This window comes from Equus przewalskii, chromosome 2 (genome assembly GCF_037783145.1).
Source record: "Equus przewalskii isolate Varuska chromosome 2, EquPr2, whole genome shotgun sequence".
Taxonomy (NCBI): domain Eukaryota; kingdom Metazoa; phylum Chordata; class Mammalia; order Perissodactyla; family Equidae; genus Equus; species Equus przewalskii.
The window spans coordinates 92,753,795-92,770,633 of NC_091832.1; the positions used below are offsets into that span (position 1 = coordinate 92,753,795).

The window sequence follows — 16,839 nt, forward strand, 5'->3', positions numbered from 1 at the left end:
TTTAAGAAAATTGCTGTAGTGTATTTATAACTGCGTACACTTATTTTTCAAGCATATTCTTGACAGAAGTCCATTCTTTTTGGCTAGATGTCAACATGAATCAAATTCTCTGCTTACAATTTTTTTTCCTGAGGAAGACTGGCCCTGAGCTAACATCTGTGCCCATCTTCCTCTATCTTATGTGGGATGCCTACCACAGCATGGCGTGACAAGTAGTGCCATGTCTGCGCCCAGGATCTGAACCAGTGAACCCCTGGCCACCGGCAGCGGAATGTGCGCACTTAACTGCTGTGCCACCAGGTAGGCCCCTGCTTACAATTTTAACTTATCTAATGATTGCAAAAATTTTCCACAGTCTGGCTTCTGGCTTGGTATATTTCACATCTCGCTTTTTCTCTACTGACATACTCTGGTTACAGGTGCTATAGAATTGGCTCACATTGTGATCTGACCTCTGGACCCGTATGTTAGTGTCACGAAGTTGGGTGTGTCTCCAGAGTGATGTGTTCCTGGAAGCCTCTCCCAGCGGGTGATGACCTAACCACAAACATAAATCCCTGAAAACCACATAAATCTTTCTCATTAAACTCAATAGAAATGTATCCCCACCTCAACTTCCACTATACTGGATCCCAAACATGCCTGCAACCGCTCCAGTTCCAGAGCAGAGATTGGGGTGGAAAGAGTTCGTAGTCTTTAGTGGTTGGGGTTAAAATATCTAACGTTTGCTAAGTTTCTAAAATTCATGACCGTGCAAATACTTCTTTAGACCCTCTTAGCACACTGAGGGTCCTTGAAGCTTGAGCTTCATTTGCTTCATGGTAAACCCATCTCTGCTTCCTCGTTGTTTTATCCTGGAGCACATGAAAGCGCTTCCTGTGTGGTTGGATGTGCATGGGTTCTCCTCTCATGCTCAGGTCCTCTTATGAAATCCACCATCGTGTGCTGTCTCCTTCAGCCTCTATAAAATATACTCTCCCCAGGGTATTAGCATCCATAAACATTGGGTCCCTTTGCTGTCTCTCTCCCAGTCCCAGAGGCTTTGGTAGATATTTAGAGCTAGGAGATTTAGTGGATATTTAGACAAAGTGGTAGGTTTCATTTTTCCTCCAGGGAGCATCTCAGCTGTCAAATGAACCAATAGGTAAGACTTCATACTTGAGGGAAGGCCACTTATATACTATGAATATTTGAGTCCCAGTCTTTTGTTGGCCAGGAAACCCAGACACACGATTAATGTAAGAAATCTCTAGATAATTGGGACCAAGATGCCTCAGTGTCTCTTTGCTCGCATGACAGCCATCAGTAACTCCCTTAGAAAAATATTGGCCAATATTGTTTATATATTGCACATCTATAAAGATGTGAATATAAATTCATTTCATTTTTAGTCATCCAGTTAAAGTCTTAAATCTTGAAATCTCTTTTGGACCACTGACAGTTTTATTGTCAAGGTACTTACTGCTCTGATAATGCTTGTAATTTTAAATGAGGCCAGCATCTGAGGAAACTTGGACTAAAATTCTTGTTTCTTCATTCTGCCAAATTATGAGTAGAATACCAAAGTCGAAAAGACAGCTCTCCAAGTCTGGGAATAAAATGTTTCTCATCACGTTGAATTCTGCTACTGCTTATTTTGCACTTTTGAATTTGTTATTTAAATAGTGATATCATATGCACATATTTGCAGATGTGTGCTGCTTATAAAGTAGTTTTATTTTTTCAGGAATTTTAACAAAAATAATATTATGTCCCTACCACCAGTGAATGGTCTTTTCTTACAACTGGACATACTAGTGGCAGATATTTAAAATAGGGATCAAGGCGAGATTGCTAATACTTCAAATATGATTTGGGACACAGATGCATATAAAATGAATTCTTTATGACCTCCCTACCAGGTTAAGTTCAGGCTTTTTTCATTCATTGTCATGGGAAAAGAACAAAAGACAATGCTGGATGAAAGTAGGGAGAGAAATTGGGGTACAGGGGATGCTTAAGGTGTATAATAATGACTAACTTATCTATGATATGGAGTTATTGTGACAGCTCAATAAGGTAGAGTACATTAAAACATTTTGGAAAATGTAAAATGCTATAGCCAAGAATAATTAGGTTTGTGTTTTACAATTACATTTCTCTCTATTTAAATATAAATATTGACCTAATAATCTGTGCCCAACAGAAGTTCTTCTTTTAAAAATTCACGAAGATTTAAACGGATTTTCTAAAAATTTCTGGGAAGCCTCCTGGTTATAATTATTCCCATTAAGTTGAATGTAGTTTTCTAAAAATAGGTTGCTTTGGGGCAATGCAGATTTTAGAAAATAGAATGTTTGAAGACAGTTTTTACTGGGAAAAAAATTAAGAAGGCCAATAAAGACATATTCCTGCATATCAGGAATAAATCTAGTGGAATAAAATGCAAGTTAAAGATTTCTTTCAACACAGTGTTAGCTTGTCTCTTACTTTTCTTTTCACTATTCTTACCTTCCTATTTGTTAAACTATTGACAGTGGTATTTTCCTATAAATTTCTATTAAAACTTTTTTTCTATCCAGTGGAGACAATGACCACAGATGTTAGTAGTTCCTGGTTCCCTTGTTTCTCCAAATTTCACTTTGATATTCTGAATGAATTCCACAAAATTAATATCAGAAAAAGAGGAGAAAAAACTTCATTTCTGATTATTGTATATGCCTGTTAGTCGTTTGTCAGCCAGCAAATTGTCAAATTTTGTGTTTAGTTTACAAACTTTGAATAAAAAGTAATCATTACACACAAGGTGTTAATTTTTAGTTGTGTGACTTCTAATTGATATATATTCAAATGTGGGTGGATATATATAAATAAATAATATGTACATATATATATTTTTTAAACATTGGACCATAAAAGACTAGACTTCTGTTTTGCTATTTTACGATGTAATATTCCAGTGGTAACAACAAAGTGTAGCTTATAAACAAACTAATTTATTTATTAGATTATTTAATTTGTGAAGAAATAATCCCTTTGCTTAAAATAATTGAGGTCGCACACCTGTAAATACTTTTGAAACCATAAAAAACATAACACCCAAAGTTGCTCTGACGGCCGGAGATCAAAGGTACATATCAAACTGAAAAACAGACATAACATCTGATTTTTAATTCCAGCAAGCCACAGCCCATATTTCAGTTTATGTCTTTTCTAATGGATTCGGCAGGCCTCACACTGGACAGCACATAATATCACCAGTTTGATGAGGTGTGACCTATCCTAAGGTCACTGGGTAACTGTAAAAAGAACTCTCACATATGCTTTCAAGTCTAGGGTTTCAAAGTTGGACAGCATTCCTTGCAAATATATTCAGAAATGAAGTTTCCAATTGCTATGCACTTTTAAAGATTTACTTTGCTGAAAAGTCTCCTTTGGAACAAATAGCAATATTAGAGATAGAATCAAGGAATATTCGTGGCAGAAAATATTGAATTATTGTAGTGCAGCAATGATATTTGCATTTCATTAATGAAACAAAAATTTCTTCACTGTAAAATGAGGAGGTGGGTTCGATATTGTGTCATTTTCTTCCTAGCTCTAAAAGTCTATAAGTAAACAATAAAGATCAATACCCTACAAAGAAAAGCAGCAGAGCCAAATGGAAGTTCTGTTCTGATACTCCATAAGTTGGATCTTTGTTCTGGCTTTCCCTTTCAAATCATGTTTTCCTTCAATACAATAAGTATCCGAAACAGGAATCATCAAACTTACATCAAGCAAAAACTTACTGATGAGACAAACTAGGACAAATCCAGAAAGGTAGCTGATGTGTTTATAGTCATGCCATCCTTGCTCCTTTTACTTTGAAAATGGAGTTATTTGTTGTTGCTAGCAAATTCCTTAGCAAAACAGCCTCTGAATCTGTTTTAAAATGGTTAGAAGAAAAGGGCAAAAAATAATTTGATTTTCACTCTCCCTGATATTTTCCCTTCCATTACAAAACTCCATTAAAAAAAAAATACTTAAAAGCTCTTGTTTTTGACAGGCATCGCAAAGGCAGATTCCATGCCGGCATTCTCCCACAGCTGGCAGACGTCAGAACCCACAAGCACCTGTTGAATGAATCCCCAGTATTATCCAGAATGAGTTATTTGGAATAAGTCATTATTGCCCCCGGTATCGCCCCTTCAGTTTGAAAGTCTCTCCTGTCTAAATATGTTTTCGAAAACCATTGATAAGCAGAGTTGATGTGGGCAGAGATCATTATAAAGAAACGTCCAATGTCCATGCTTGGAAAATGGGTGTGATTTACTATGACATATTTGTGTGTTTGCTTTCTGATATGTCACCTAGTCCACACACGATTTCTAAGTTGAGAGTAGGAAATACAGGCCCAGAAGCGAAGGAGAGCGAGAAAATATGGCAGGAAAATTTGCATCCTAATAATTGAACAAAACACTCTGGTCTTTCTGAAATATATTTAACTTTTGTAATTACTTTCTGGAAATAGTTAATTTTTTAAAAGTACCCAATTGAAGAGTTATGTGCAATGTGTATATTATCAGTTTTCTCCCTAAAGCTTTCTTAATCTAGAGATTATTTTTCTATAAAGATCAAGGAAATATTCGTTGTATGTAGAAACATTCTGAGTAGGATAAATTACAAAACTGCTTAGAGTAGTATAGTGTACGGTATAATTTTATCAGGAATGTAGCACGGTAACATAAAATTTAAATTATGAAATATGAACACCACAGATATTAAATAAACAATATGATAATGAAATTAAATTATTCTCATGAATAATATTTTACCAATCTTTGGAAAATTATGTGAAATATTTAGGGATTTTTGATAGAATTTAGAAACAAATCAGAATTGTGTCAACTTACCCATTTTGTAGATGAGAAAATTGAGATGAAGACAAGATAAATTATTTGCCTAATGTCTCAATAGTACTTGCCGTAGAATAGGCAGTGAAGACTTTTCTTAATCTATCACACTCATTCTCCTTCCAGGGATATGAGACTGCCATAGTGATGCGCATCAAATGTAAATCTAGTACCAGGAAAATTTTACATAACTTCACATTGAAAATGTGTGTAATATTTCACAGTCACTCTGATGTAACATAAGTAAAATATCTTATGATTCTAATAAAGGTTTTGATTCATGGCACAATATTTTCTAAATACCAAGGCGATTTGTTATTTGAGCATTGTGCACTCCTTGTGTAATTGTACACTCTACTTCAGTTATTAGACACAGCATACAATTTATAGAGAGTATGTTCTTGCTTTTGAACTTGAGACCACGTGATTTCTAATTTCTTACTAAACACAGAATCTTGGACTATAGCAAGGATACTGAAAGCTCTATAATTTAAGAGTTCTCCCTAACTGTAAAATATGGATAATAATTCTATTTACCAAATGGTTGGCACTTTTTGAATTCTTATCATGAGCCTGGAACTAAACAATATGAGGAACTAAACATATATCAACTCATTAGACATCAGGATAACCCTTTGAGGTAAGTTCTAATAGTCGTGTTATGAGGATTAAATGGACAAATACATGCCAAGCACTTAAGTGAACATAGCAAAAACTTAGTCTCCAAAGAGTTAATCTCCAAAACATTAGCAATTAGGATCGTCTTAATGAAATGGTCTTCAAATTAAAGTGAACCTAAGTTTAATCAAGATGAAGTCACTGTTGGTAGTGATATCACCAATGTCAAGAGAGTACATGAACAGTTACAGCCGGGATTATTTGTGAATTCAAGCCTCCTGATAGTGTCTGAAGATCAGAGTAAATCATCCTATCAATGTTGTGATGCTTCACATTTGTAAATCAGCTATTTTTATTTGTTCATTTTCTTTTAGGAAGTGCCTATTTTTACTGCACACAGACATGCCTTGAGAATGGGTTTCTAATGAACTCATTTTTGGTTTTGGCCACCAGGTTCTCTCCAAAATAAATGTAATAAAATAAAATCCATTGAGTGTAGTAAAATTTCAGATTCTGGTTGAATTTAGTCGATCCTTTAAGAATTTCCACCCCTTTTCCACAGTGGCTTGAATGGTTTTTTCCTTGCTATGCCACAGGCTACCAAAAATCTCCTCCTTCATAAACAAAGCTTTTCAGAAAGAGTTGGGTCAAGGTTCTCCCACATGTTGAAACAGGGACTGATTCTAAGGGACTAGAAATTAATGACTTTAGCTAAAGCTGAAACTTGCCTCAGCATCTCCCTGGTCTGTGAGCAATAGAGCAATTAAGTTAAGTAAGATTGGTATACTGATTCTACTATGCCATGCAGCAACGGGTACCTGTATCAACTGCAGATGAAGAAAAGGGCAAAGGTCAATGCCTTCTGAATATTCACCCTAGAAAATGAGGAAATAGAAGTGTCTTTCCTATTAGATTCTGTGGTTCTCGATTAAAGAGTATTATCTTAAAATCTTTGGCGTTTTCTATTTTTCAAATATTATATTTGTATATAGCAATGCAGTCAACTAAAACATTTATTAAGCAACAAGTGCAATACGAAGTACACAATGAAGTGATTTGCCAGTGTAGGGGAGCAGAATTTGCCACTCCAAAATGTATCTTTTTGCCTTGAAGATTATTTTGGGCTGATTATTTTCAAGAACAAAAGACTTAGGAAGAAACTTTGGCTTTCCCCTTAACTGCCTAAAAGAATTTAAGATAGAAGGTCTGTTCCAGGAAGGGGCTGTCATGATAGATAACTCCAGCATAATATGAACTACTGGTAGACAGGGAGGAATCTAGCAAGGCCCATTTGATCAAAGTCCTCTCCTGTCCCACTGTCTGTGATGGCCCAACAAGCACTGGTTTACCAAACGTTAACTCTTCATCTTTCTGTAAGTTGCTTCCTTTCCCTTTGAAGGCCAAGATCCTTGCCCCCTTCTCCTTAGATCACAATGACAAATAAACTTCCTTTTGCCTGACTATCTTTGGACTTCTTAGTGCTTATGTGAATCCCCTTTGTGCACTTATTAAGCTTTGTGGGTTTTTTGTTACTTTTTTTAAAGAGCCTGAGCTAACAACTGTTGCCAATCTTCTTCTTTTTTTTTTAATTGCTTTTTCTCCCCAAATCTCCCCAGTACATGGTTGTGTATTTTAGCTGTGGGTTCTTCTAGTTGTGGCATGTGGGACACCGGCTCAGCATGGCCTGATGAGCAGTGCCATGTCTGTGCCCAGGATGCGAACCGGTGAAACCCTGGGCAGCCGAAGCGGAGTGTGCAAACTTGACCACTTGTCCACGGGGCCGGCCCCTTAAACTTTGTTTGATTTTCTTCTGTTAACCTACCTTATGTCACTTTAATTATTTGACCAGCCATGAGAACCAGGAGGGGAAGGGGGGAATTTTCCCCTCCCCCACACCAGTTAGGCACATGATTACTATCCTCAGGAAACCTATAATTTAGTAAACATAGGGATACATTTTAGATAATTTTTTTTTTTTAAATAGGAGAATGACATGAATCACCAGGTACAAAATGCTGTTGGAGATTGCAGGAAGTTATTTATGCAATACATTCAACTCAACATGACGGTATTTTTCTGTTATGATTAGGTTGCAGCTTTTTAGATGTAATCGTTAAAGATAATGTGCTAAACTGAAGAGCATATTGTAAAAGTGAAGAAGTTGAGCTCTGAGGTTTTTCAGAAAGCCTAAAAAGGAAGAAGTGGGAATAAATTTTGAAAAATATTTGTAAGGCTAAAATAACGATCTCAACAAAAATGCAAGAATAAAATATAGGCTGTGCTCCTATAAACTGGTAACCTCCTTGGCTGGGCTCCAAGTGATCCTCTTTCAGATCAAGCAGTTTTTCTCCAGGAAAATGCAATATGTACATTGATTTGTCAGGAAAATGAGCCCCTCTAGAATTCACTGATGGCAATTCAATGCTAACTCTGAGAGCATTATATGTGATCTGATGTTACTCATCCAGAACACTTTTTTTTCAAAATGGGATACATTCTCCATTTTTAATTTCTTTCTTAGTACAGAGAATCTGTGTTGACTTAAGTGATTGCTTTTTTCTCCCTTTTTTTGCTTTCAGTTTTGTCTGTATTCTTTTGAAAGCGGTTCACTGCCAGGTGACTCTATTACTTGGTCAACTTTATAAAACAGTTTCCACTTGGATACAACTTAAATCTTAAGTGGATATCCTGATTATTCTTCTGCAATCTCTTTATCAGCAGAAGTGATGACTGCCTTCCACAATGATACACAGGATGTTTTGCTGCAAAGCTATATTTGGAGTTTGCGTATATTATAAACACATGAAAAGATAGCATTTGTCTTTATTGGAAATTGTACAGAGTAGAAATATTTCCACAAATACTTCAAATACTAATTTGTCTCTAAAGAGTCAAGAAAAGAATGTGGTTTTAGACTCCAAGACTCTTTGAAAATGATGTCAGATCTTCCACAGTTGAAGAGACAATCTAGCAGAGCGCCGAATATATAGACTTTGGAGAGAGACGTATCTAAGTTCAACTCATTCCTCGTGGACTTACTGACCAGGTGTCAGATTTCTTAAACTCTCTGAGACTCTTCCTTCATCTATAAAATAGGGATTGTAGTATATACCCAATAGAGCTCTTACGAGCATTAAGTAGGCTAATGTGTGATTAGCAGAGTAAAACATCAGTGGCAGGAGATGACTATTACAAGGGCACAAAAAATTTTATCAAATTAGAACAAGCAGTTTGGAGCTTTTCCCATTGGAGAAGCTATCCCAGTCGTATTTGGTCTAGCTCTGTGAGAATTGAGAGATAAAGTATATTAAGTAGGTATGTGTAAAAATTATTGGAAGGGATGCCCCACAAACTACCTGTTCCTGACGTTGGAGAATAGTAGAGGGGATCATGCCATTCAGATGATGGTAGAAAAAAGTTTGCAGTGAATGAGTGGGCCCTGGTCTGGTTTTCCCTCAATAGAAAAAAAGTGAAGACATCAATTTAAATAAGGGTACCAGAATATTTTATATCTCTGTGGCATTGTTCCAGGCAAAGGGGATGGAACAATGAACAAAACTGCCTGATTTTTCAGAGTTTACACATGGATGGGAAAGATAGATAGTAGATAAGATAAATAGGTAATTTATAACATATAATAGAAAGGGAGTAAGTGCTTTGGAGAAAAATCAAGCACAAAGTGATTGGGAATGCTGTATGGGATAGAGAGCTAGCTATCCAGGGTGATCAAGGAAGATCTCCTAGGTCAAGATTTGAAAGAGGGAGGGAGCTAGCAGATTCCTGGGGCTAAAATGTTCCAGACAGAGAAAAGAGCAAGGATAAATGCCCTGAGGCAGGAAGGCACTGGCATTCCCAGAGAACAGCAGGAAAGGCCACATGGGAACGGACTGGACGGGAGGAGGAGTCAATGCTGTCAGACAAGGACTGCTGGAACTTCCAGGCCATTGTAGAGACTCCTGCTTTCATCTAGCGCGAGTTAAAAACCAGAGGAGAGACCTCAGAAGACTTCACATTTTAGAACATCATTCTCACTTCTGTGTTTTGAGTCCTCAGTGATCTGTGAAGGAAATAGAGAAGATGATTTATTTAAAATCTTAAAATGTGAAAAGAGTAAATGATCAGAGTAGCAGCATATATTTATTGAAAGCTTTACCCTGCGGCTAAGCCCTGTATGAATTTAACATTCCGTAATCTCATTTAATCCTCACAACTAATGTAGGAGGTAGGACATAGCTTATCCCCATTTTACAGACAGGAAAATCAGTTCAGGGTCTAAGCAACTGGTCCAAGCTCACCGGGCTACCGAGTCACACTGAGGAGATCTGATTCTAGATTCTAGGGTCCAGACCTTAATATGTCCTCCTTCTAGGACATTAGAGGAGATTTTAAAATTTTGTTTGTGTATTTAAAATTTTTTCTTTAAATTCTGTCTTCTTTCTACTGGAAAGCCTAATTACTACTTATTAATAAAATACATTGCCTTTCATATTAATGAATATGAGTGAATGCAAGTATCTTTACGTTTCCACTTACTGTATTTTGTAGCAGGGCCAGAAGGTCAGCAGACAGTTTTCTGTAAATCGCATCCAACATTACTTACATTAACATGAGTCCTCAGCAGTGAGAGCCTTTTTAAAACATTGATTCACAAGTGTATGCGTTTTACATCTTGACAGTCTTTAGCTAGCGCAAGTGAAAAGTAAACATACTGATTTTCAATGTACCCTATATTTCTTTTTTCAATTTTGATGCATGATTCAGAGTCCTAATTAAATCTCTCCAGGAAAGTAGCAGATTTTGAAATAGATTGAAGAGAATAGATGTTTGCCTTAAATCTAAAGCCTCTTTCTCATCTTTGAAATGCCTTCTCTTCAGGTGCCAGTGGCTGGGTTACAGCCCAAAGTACAGCGATTGCTTTCAAAACAATCGAGATCCCTGAGGAACTTGTAGTTTAAATCCTAGTGGAAATATGACCATGATGGCCAATCCCAGCTTTACACAAGTGGAAGGCCTATCTTACTTTGTGTTTCACACGGAAAGGCTAGCCTTAGCTTGCTCCCTGCGATAGGCTGAATAATATCCCCCAAAGATATCAGTCTCTTAATCTCTGAAACTTGTGAATATGTTATCTTCTATTGTAACAATACCTTTGAAGGTGTGGTTAAGGATCTTAAATGGGAAGATTATCCTGGATTATCTGGGTGGACCCAGGGTAATCACAAGGGTCCTTCTAAGGGGGAGGCAGGGGATCAGAGAGGAGTAGATGTGGCGACAGCAGCAAGAATTGGGCGTGATGCGGAGGAGCCACGACAAGGACAGCAGGTGGCCTCTAGAAGCTGAATAAGGGAAGGAAATGGATTGTCCCCTGGGGCCTGAAAAGGAACCAGCCCTGCTGCTGACACCTTGACTTTAGCCCCGGTGAGGCTGATGTTGAACTTCTGACCTCCAGCAGTATAAGAATAAATTTGTGTTGCTTGAAGCCATTAAGTCTGTGGTACTTGCTATCGCAGCAATAGGAAACTAACACGCTTGCCCATTTCCCTCAGGTTTCTGCTTCAATGTCATCTTGCAGTTGAGGCTTTCCCTGAGCTCCCCATATAAAACAGCAGTGCTTTTGCTACCAACCTGTCCCCTCTGTAGCACCTTGCCTCTTCCTTTTACATCCTGCTCTCAAGAGTCCCTCCTTAGTGCAGGGCTTCATCCTGAAGGGCAGCTTCATTTGGTTAGTTGCAGGAGTCCAGAGGGTCCGGATCACTCCAGCACAGTCACCCTTTACTGTGGTCCTTTTCCAGTCACCCATGAATTGGAGCCTGCAAAGCCCACTTGTAGTTTGTGTGTGCGTGAGGAAGATAGTCCCTGCGCTGACATCTGTGCCAATCCTCCTCTAGTTTGCATGTGGGATGCTGCCACAGCATGGCTTGATGAGTGGTGTGTATGACTGCATCCAGGATCCGAACCCACGAACCCCAGGCTGCCAAAGTGGAGCACGGGAACCCAAACACCATGCCATCAGGCTAGCCCTCCACTTGCTCTTTTGATGGCTGTTTACAACTGGGCCTATTAAGCTTTTCAGTGAGTACTTCTCAGCAACATGTGGCTTCTTCAGCTCCTAGGGCCCTCAGAAGTTCCTTTGCCTTTCCTCTGGCTTCTCCTTAACCGCTCCTGATATTCTGGGGTTCTTTCCTCTTTGAGTGGCTTGTGGCCACTGATTCATATTTTGGGATTTGTAATGATGCTCTGTTACTTAAATTTTTTGTTGATATTGTCTGTAGGTTTGGGGTCTTTGCTTGCTGTTTATATGGGGGATTCAGGGGGATCCTAAAACCATGCCTCTGCTGTCATCTCTTCCCAGAATCTTCTAATATCATTTAAATATTCACTAATCTTGGAATGGAGCTTTCCTTTGTTTTTTAAATAGGTTTTAGAGGAACACAGAGAAGACAAAAATATGTTATTTAGGGATTTGAAACCCAAATTGTTAATCAGTCCTTACTAAGTAAACTATTGGCCCGGTACAAATTTATACGTAACATTTTCCTATAACAGACCTCTCTTACTTAGAATGGAAGTCAAAGTCATTTTACATATTATATGTTAGGCACTATGCTGAGTATTCTGTGTCCATTAGGTCACGTACTTCTCATAGCCTTATAAGGATATGTTAGCTCCATGTGACAGACAAAGAGACTCAGGCTAAGTGAGGGTGTTTGGTTTGCTTCAGCTGGTGGGTGGGATGCTTACACAACTCCGGCTCCTGAGAGAGATGGAAAGTCAAGGGTCCACAAAAAAGATGCAGTCAGGGTAGGGGTCTAGTTACAGCAGAAGAGAATGTGTGGAGAAACTGAGGAAGAAAATTATTCACATGGGCTAGGCTAGCATGTGGTGGGTTTGGAACAGTAGTAACAGGCTGGGCTTGTGGGTGACCAGGAGCTGTCTCTTACCTGACCATGGGAAAAATGGTGACAAGACTTTCTCATCGTCCCTCCTGGGTGAGTGAGGTTGGAACTTCCCCACTTGCTCTCAGGAGCACCTGGGGTGAATAACAGGGGGAGCGGTGCTGTGCAATCAAAAGATGCCTTTATGCTAAATTATCTGTTTGGAGGAGGGTCAGCAACCTACTAGAAAAACCCAGTGAATTATTGTGTAAGTATTCTACAAACACATGGAACAAAAGACTGCTTTATCAGAGTAAGCAAGAGATGCTTTGCATTCTTCCATGCCCAAAACCCCCAAACAAACAAAACTTCCTACATGTATCATCAATTGCTTTTAATTGGAAGATACTCCTTTGAGGTTTGAGCTTATATCATACTTAGTATAAATTCCTCCAATAAAATTGCTTTTTTTATTGTTCTATGTAAAAGGAAGGACATTTTCATGAAAAAAAAAAAGATTATTTTATGTTATGAGGCACTTTATTGAAAAGAGGATTCAGTTGGGGGATTTTAAAAGATCAAAAAGATAACAGAAATATTCAGCTGAAAGGAGGGAAAAGGATGAATGGAGGATGCCAGAAATAAATTTTTCCTAATTTACCATTTTCCTAAGTGTGCCGCTGAAAATGTTCTCTTTAGAAGACTTTCCATGCCATAGGTAACCCATACTTCATCTTTTAAAACAGTCAAATATTTTGATTCTGTCAAACACATAAAATGGTTGACTCCAATTTCTTTCTCCTTATATTTAAGATATGTCAGAGAAACATGAATTATTGTAATTGGATGCTTTTCTCATACTACCTTTGCAATTAAAATGACTGTAAAACACTCAGCCACGTACATATTTTTAAAGAATGACTTTCTTTTTTTCTTTCCTCTCTTCCTTCCTTCTTTCCATCCTTCCTTCCTCTCTCCCTCCATCCCTCCCTCTCCCCTTCCTTCCTTTCTTCTTACTGCTTTCCTTTATTTTTTCCTTCTTTTCTCAAAATGCAAACCAGCGTTGACTCAGTTTGCTAGGAAATGAAATGTGACAAATAGGTACAGTTTGAACCCTTATTTCACTGGCATGTTGAATACCAAGACTTCAAAGCTATAATTGGTCCAATTTCCTACCATTCTTATCTAGAAATCGAAGCCACAAAAATGTGGTCAAATAACTAGTTGTGACAAATACACTGAATGTTGCAGCTGGGCATTTAACTGAAATGGCTGCATTCTGACTTGACGGTAGTGGAAGGAAAAGGTCTCTTTGCCAAATTAAAAACTCACTGCCAACTTAGAGCTTTGCAAATTTAAGTTGTTGCCAATCACGCTGTACTTGAGTATGTAATCCCCAAACATAGCATAACTACCTGCCTTATTTCCGAATTTTAAACATGCCCTCTCTGCGTCAGCTTTACTTATCATCTTCCCCTTCCTTTCAGCCTTCTCATGAGCACCTGTCAAGTCTTGATACTTTTTTTGCTTTAATTTTTTTTCAAAAAAAATGTTTGTTCCAGATTCATTGACACTTTCTCAGCACATGATGTATGTTTTGGGTTAGCTCCAGCCTGGCTTTCCTTTCTGGTTCTTTCACAAAACACTGTGCATTTGATCACTGGAGGGTTGGACGGGACAGACTGCTAGGGTGCAGTTTGCTCATTAACTTGGCAGATTGATCAATTCAGGGATTCAGCGGAAGGCAGAACAAGTACACCATGTTGATGTGTTTTGTATGGTTGTCATTTGAGTGGCTGCCTTAGCAGTTCTCGTGTTTACTCTCCCTACCTTTTCAACCAGCACATACTTGCCACACACACACACACGCACATACATACACACACACACAGGTTTGCACAATCTATTTGACTCTCAGGGGTCATAACTATGCCTGTATTTCTGAGGTTTCTGCTACTGCTTGCCTGTTAGCCAGTCTTAACATTCTTTTTGCTTTGTCCTCACATTGTGTCATGCCATATATTAGACTTTTGATTACTATTTTGGACACTGGTGAATACACACATGCACATACATATATATGCAAGCTAAACAAAACAAATTTTTGAAGGGAATTCCACTATAATGTTTCAATAAAAGCACTGTTGCTATAAGGTACTAGCCAGGACTTCTAAACATATTTATTACAGTATAATTTACCTTTCAGTATTATTCTTTCAAGACTGACTTGTTCTGTTTTCTTTTGCTTTATTTTTTATTTTTATTTACAATTATGTTTTCAAAATTGTAATGAGGAGGAAAAAAAGACCATGTTAGTTTAAGAACCAGGAAAGAATTCCTCTTCAGTGAAGCAAATGCATTTCTTGAGACAAGTATTGTGACGGGCCATTTGGTTTGTGGAATGATGTCTCTCAGTGTAAGAATACGCTGGGCTAGGAGTTGAGGCAAACGCAAGCCAAACGCTCTGAATGACAAAATAAGAAGTTTAAGTTTCTCGAGGAAGCCTGAGACTGAGAGAGAAGATGAAAGTAGGTGAGGAAAGACAAACGGCTAGAAAGTTTCCAGTCGTTGGTATTCTGTATGGAAGGAGGGCGGCCAGGTAAAAGTCTCCAGTGTCACTAGTGGCTAAGAGACTCTAAAAACAGATATATCTAATTTTTAATTTCAAGTTGCTCACTGTGTTGCTCTGATATGTAAACTCCCTCTCTTTAGCTCCTATTGCACCAGAGTTTCACATCAGTCTGTTAGATACATGTAAATATGCAACTTTGAGTGGTTGCTATTTGCATGTGTGTGAAAGGGTTGGGGCAGTGTCCAGTGGATTGAAGAGGTGAGGAAAATCAAAAGAATAAGCAAGAAGCCAAGGCAGAATGGTGATATAAAATTCAGCAGAACTAAAATCTCAGTGCCAACAATGGCTGGCAGAGTTACAGGCACTGCCCTCTTCCTCCAATCTGTCGCACGGGTGAAATAAAAGGTTTGCTCAGCTTTACTTAAGGGACAAGGGGACCTCAATACCATGAAGCACTTATTGCATCCAGAGGCTGACTTTTGCATTGCAATGTAGTCTTCATGTGGGAAGCATTTCTGATTAGATTAACACCATGATATATGTTTTAAATTGTGCATTTATGTGCATTGATAGCTGAAGGAGATAAAAAGGAATAGAACACAAGGAGAAAGGCGAAAGAAGGAAGAGGAAGTGGAAAAAAAGAGAAGGAGGAAAAAGGATGTCAAAGTTCTATACTTTAAAAATTAATCATGAACTTTCTGCCAGTGCCCTTCTCTCCTACTGCTTTCCTTCTTATCTTACCTTTTTTCTTTCTCTTCGTTCATTCCCTCCTCTTTCCTGCCCTCCTACTTTCATTTTCTTCCGTGCAATGAAAGAACACAGATTGAGAGGTAGCAGCGACATGTAAGAATTTTGGGAAAAGGTAGCTTTCAATCAGCAATTCCTGCATTCTCTTTGGTTTTACTTAGATGATGCAGGAAAATGACTGTGCATGAGTGCTTGTGTGAGTCTTTGTATATTCAATGGGATGAAGTATATTTGCCTAAATATGGAGATGGAGGCCGAGTATGAGCTCATTACTGCAGAGCAGGTCAGGACACCGGAGAGAAAGAGGTAAGAGGGAGGAAAAGGCTGCTTAAAGGTCTCTAGGGGTACGACACTGGTCTTCAGAGAAAAGCATTGTTGGGGCACGGAGACAAGACAAGGAGGGCGATTCCTGTGCTTTCTCAGGGGCACCATACCTGATTTTCAGACCATCTCCCTGTCATTTAGACTCTTATAGGTTTCCTTCTTGGTATTTATTATAACTAATCAATTTATTAGTTACTTCTTCTCTACTAGATTGTAAACTTCATGAAGGCAGGCATTTTAAAGAGCTTATATAGTGCCAGGCACATAACACACATTATTATATTATTATTATTACTATTATTAACTACTAAATATTCCCACCAGGTATAATACATGGCACATGGTATTCGCTAAATATTCATTAAATGTTTGCTGAAGGAAGGAATAAAAGGACAGGTGCACAGTGGGAAAGCATGGATGGAGGAGGGCAGTTTATGGATTGGTTCTCCCAAAGTGGGCGTTCTGATCTAAGAGCTCTGGACAGTGAGGTGTGTGACTTTGTGTATCGTTTATACGCCTTCAAAGGATGTACAAGTGGGAAGATAATTTGCTTAGCAAAATTAATTTGAATGCTTATGAATGTAAACAAATTTGAAAAATAATCCAATTTTAGCAAAATAATTTTATATTTTTTTCATTTTACAATTTATTTGTAGTTCTTTGTGACACCTGCTATAGCGAGTTAGCCATTTTACAAAAATTGTTTTGGTGAATTCTGGCCCTGAATTTCACATTGAGATTTTCATATAACTCAGGACTGTATTGAATTCACAGTTTATTACTTGTTTTATATTATGTTAGTGACAAGGATTCCACCCTCCCCTCCTTT

At 38.1% G+C, this 16,839-nt stretch overlaps 1 protein-coding gene across 1 annotated transcript in view; it reads left to right on the forward strand.

Annotated features, from left to right (window-relative positions):
* The first annotated feature begins 14,797 nt into the window (after nucleotides 1-14,797).
* SLC7A11 (solute carrier family 7 member 11) overlaps nucleotides 14,798-16,839 on the forward strand; it is a 101,572-nt gene continuing 99,530 nt past the window's right edge. Inside the window, exon 1 of the mRNA XM_070609061.1 lies at nucleotides 14,798-14,899. Coding sequence (XP_070465162.1) covers nucleotides 14,890-14,899 — 10 coding nt within the window. The 5' untranslated portion in view covers nucleotides 14,798-14,889. The remainder of the gene's footprint in view (nucleotides 14,900-16,839) is intronic.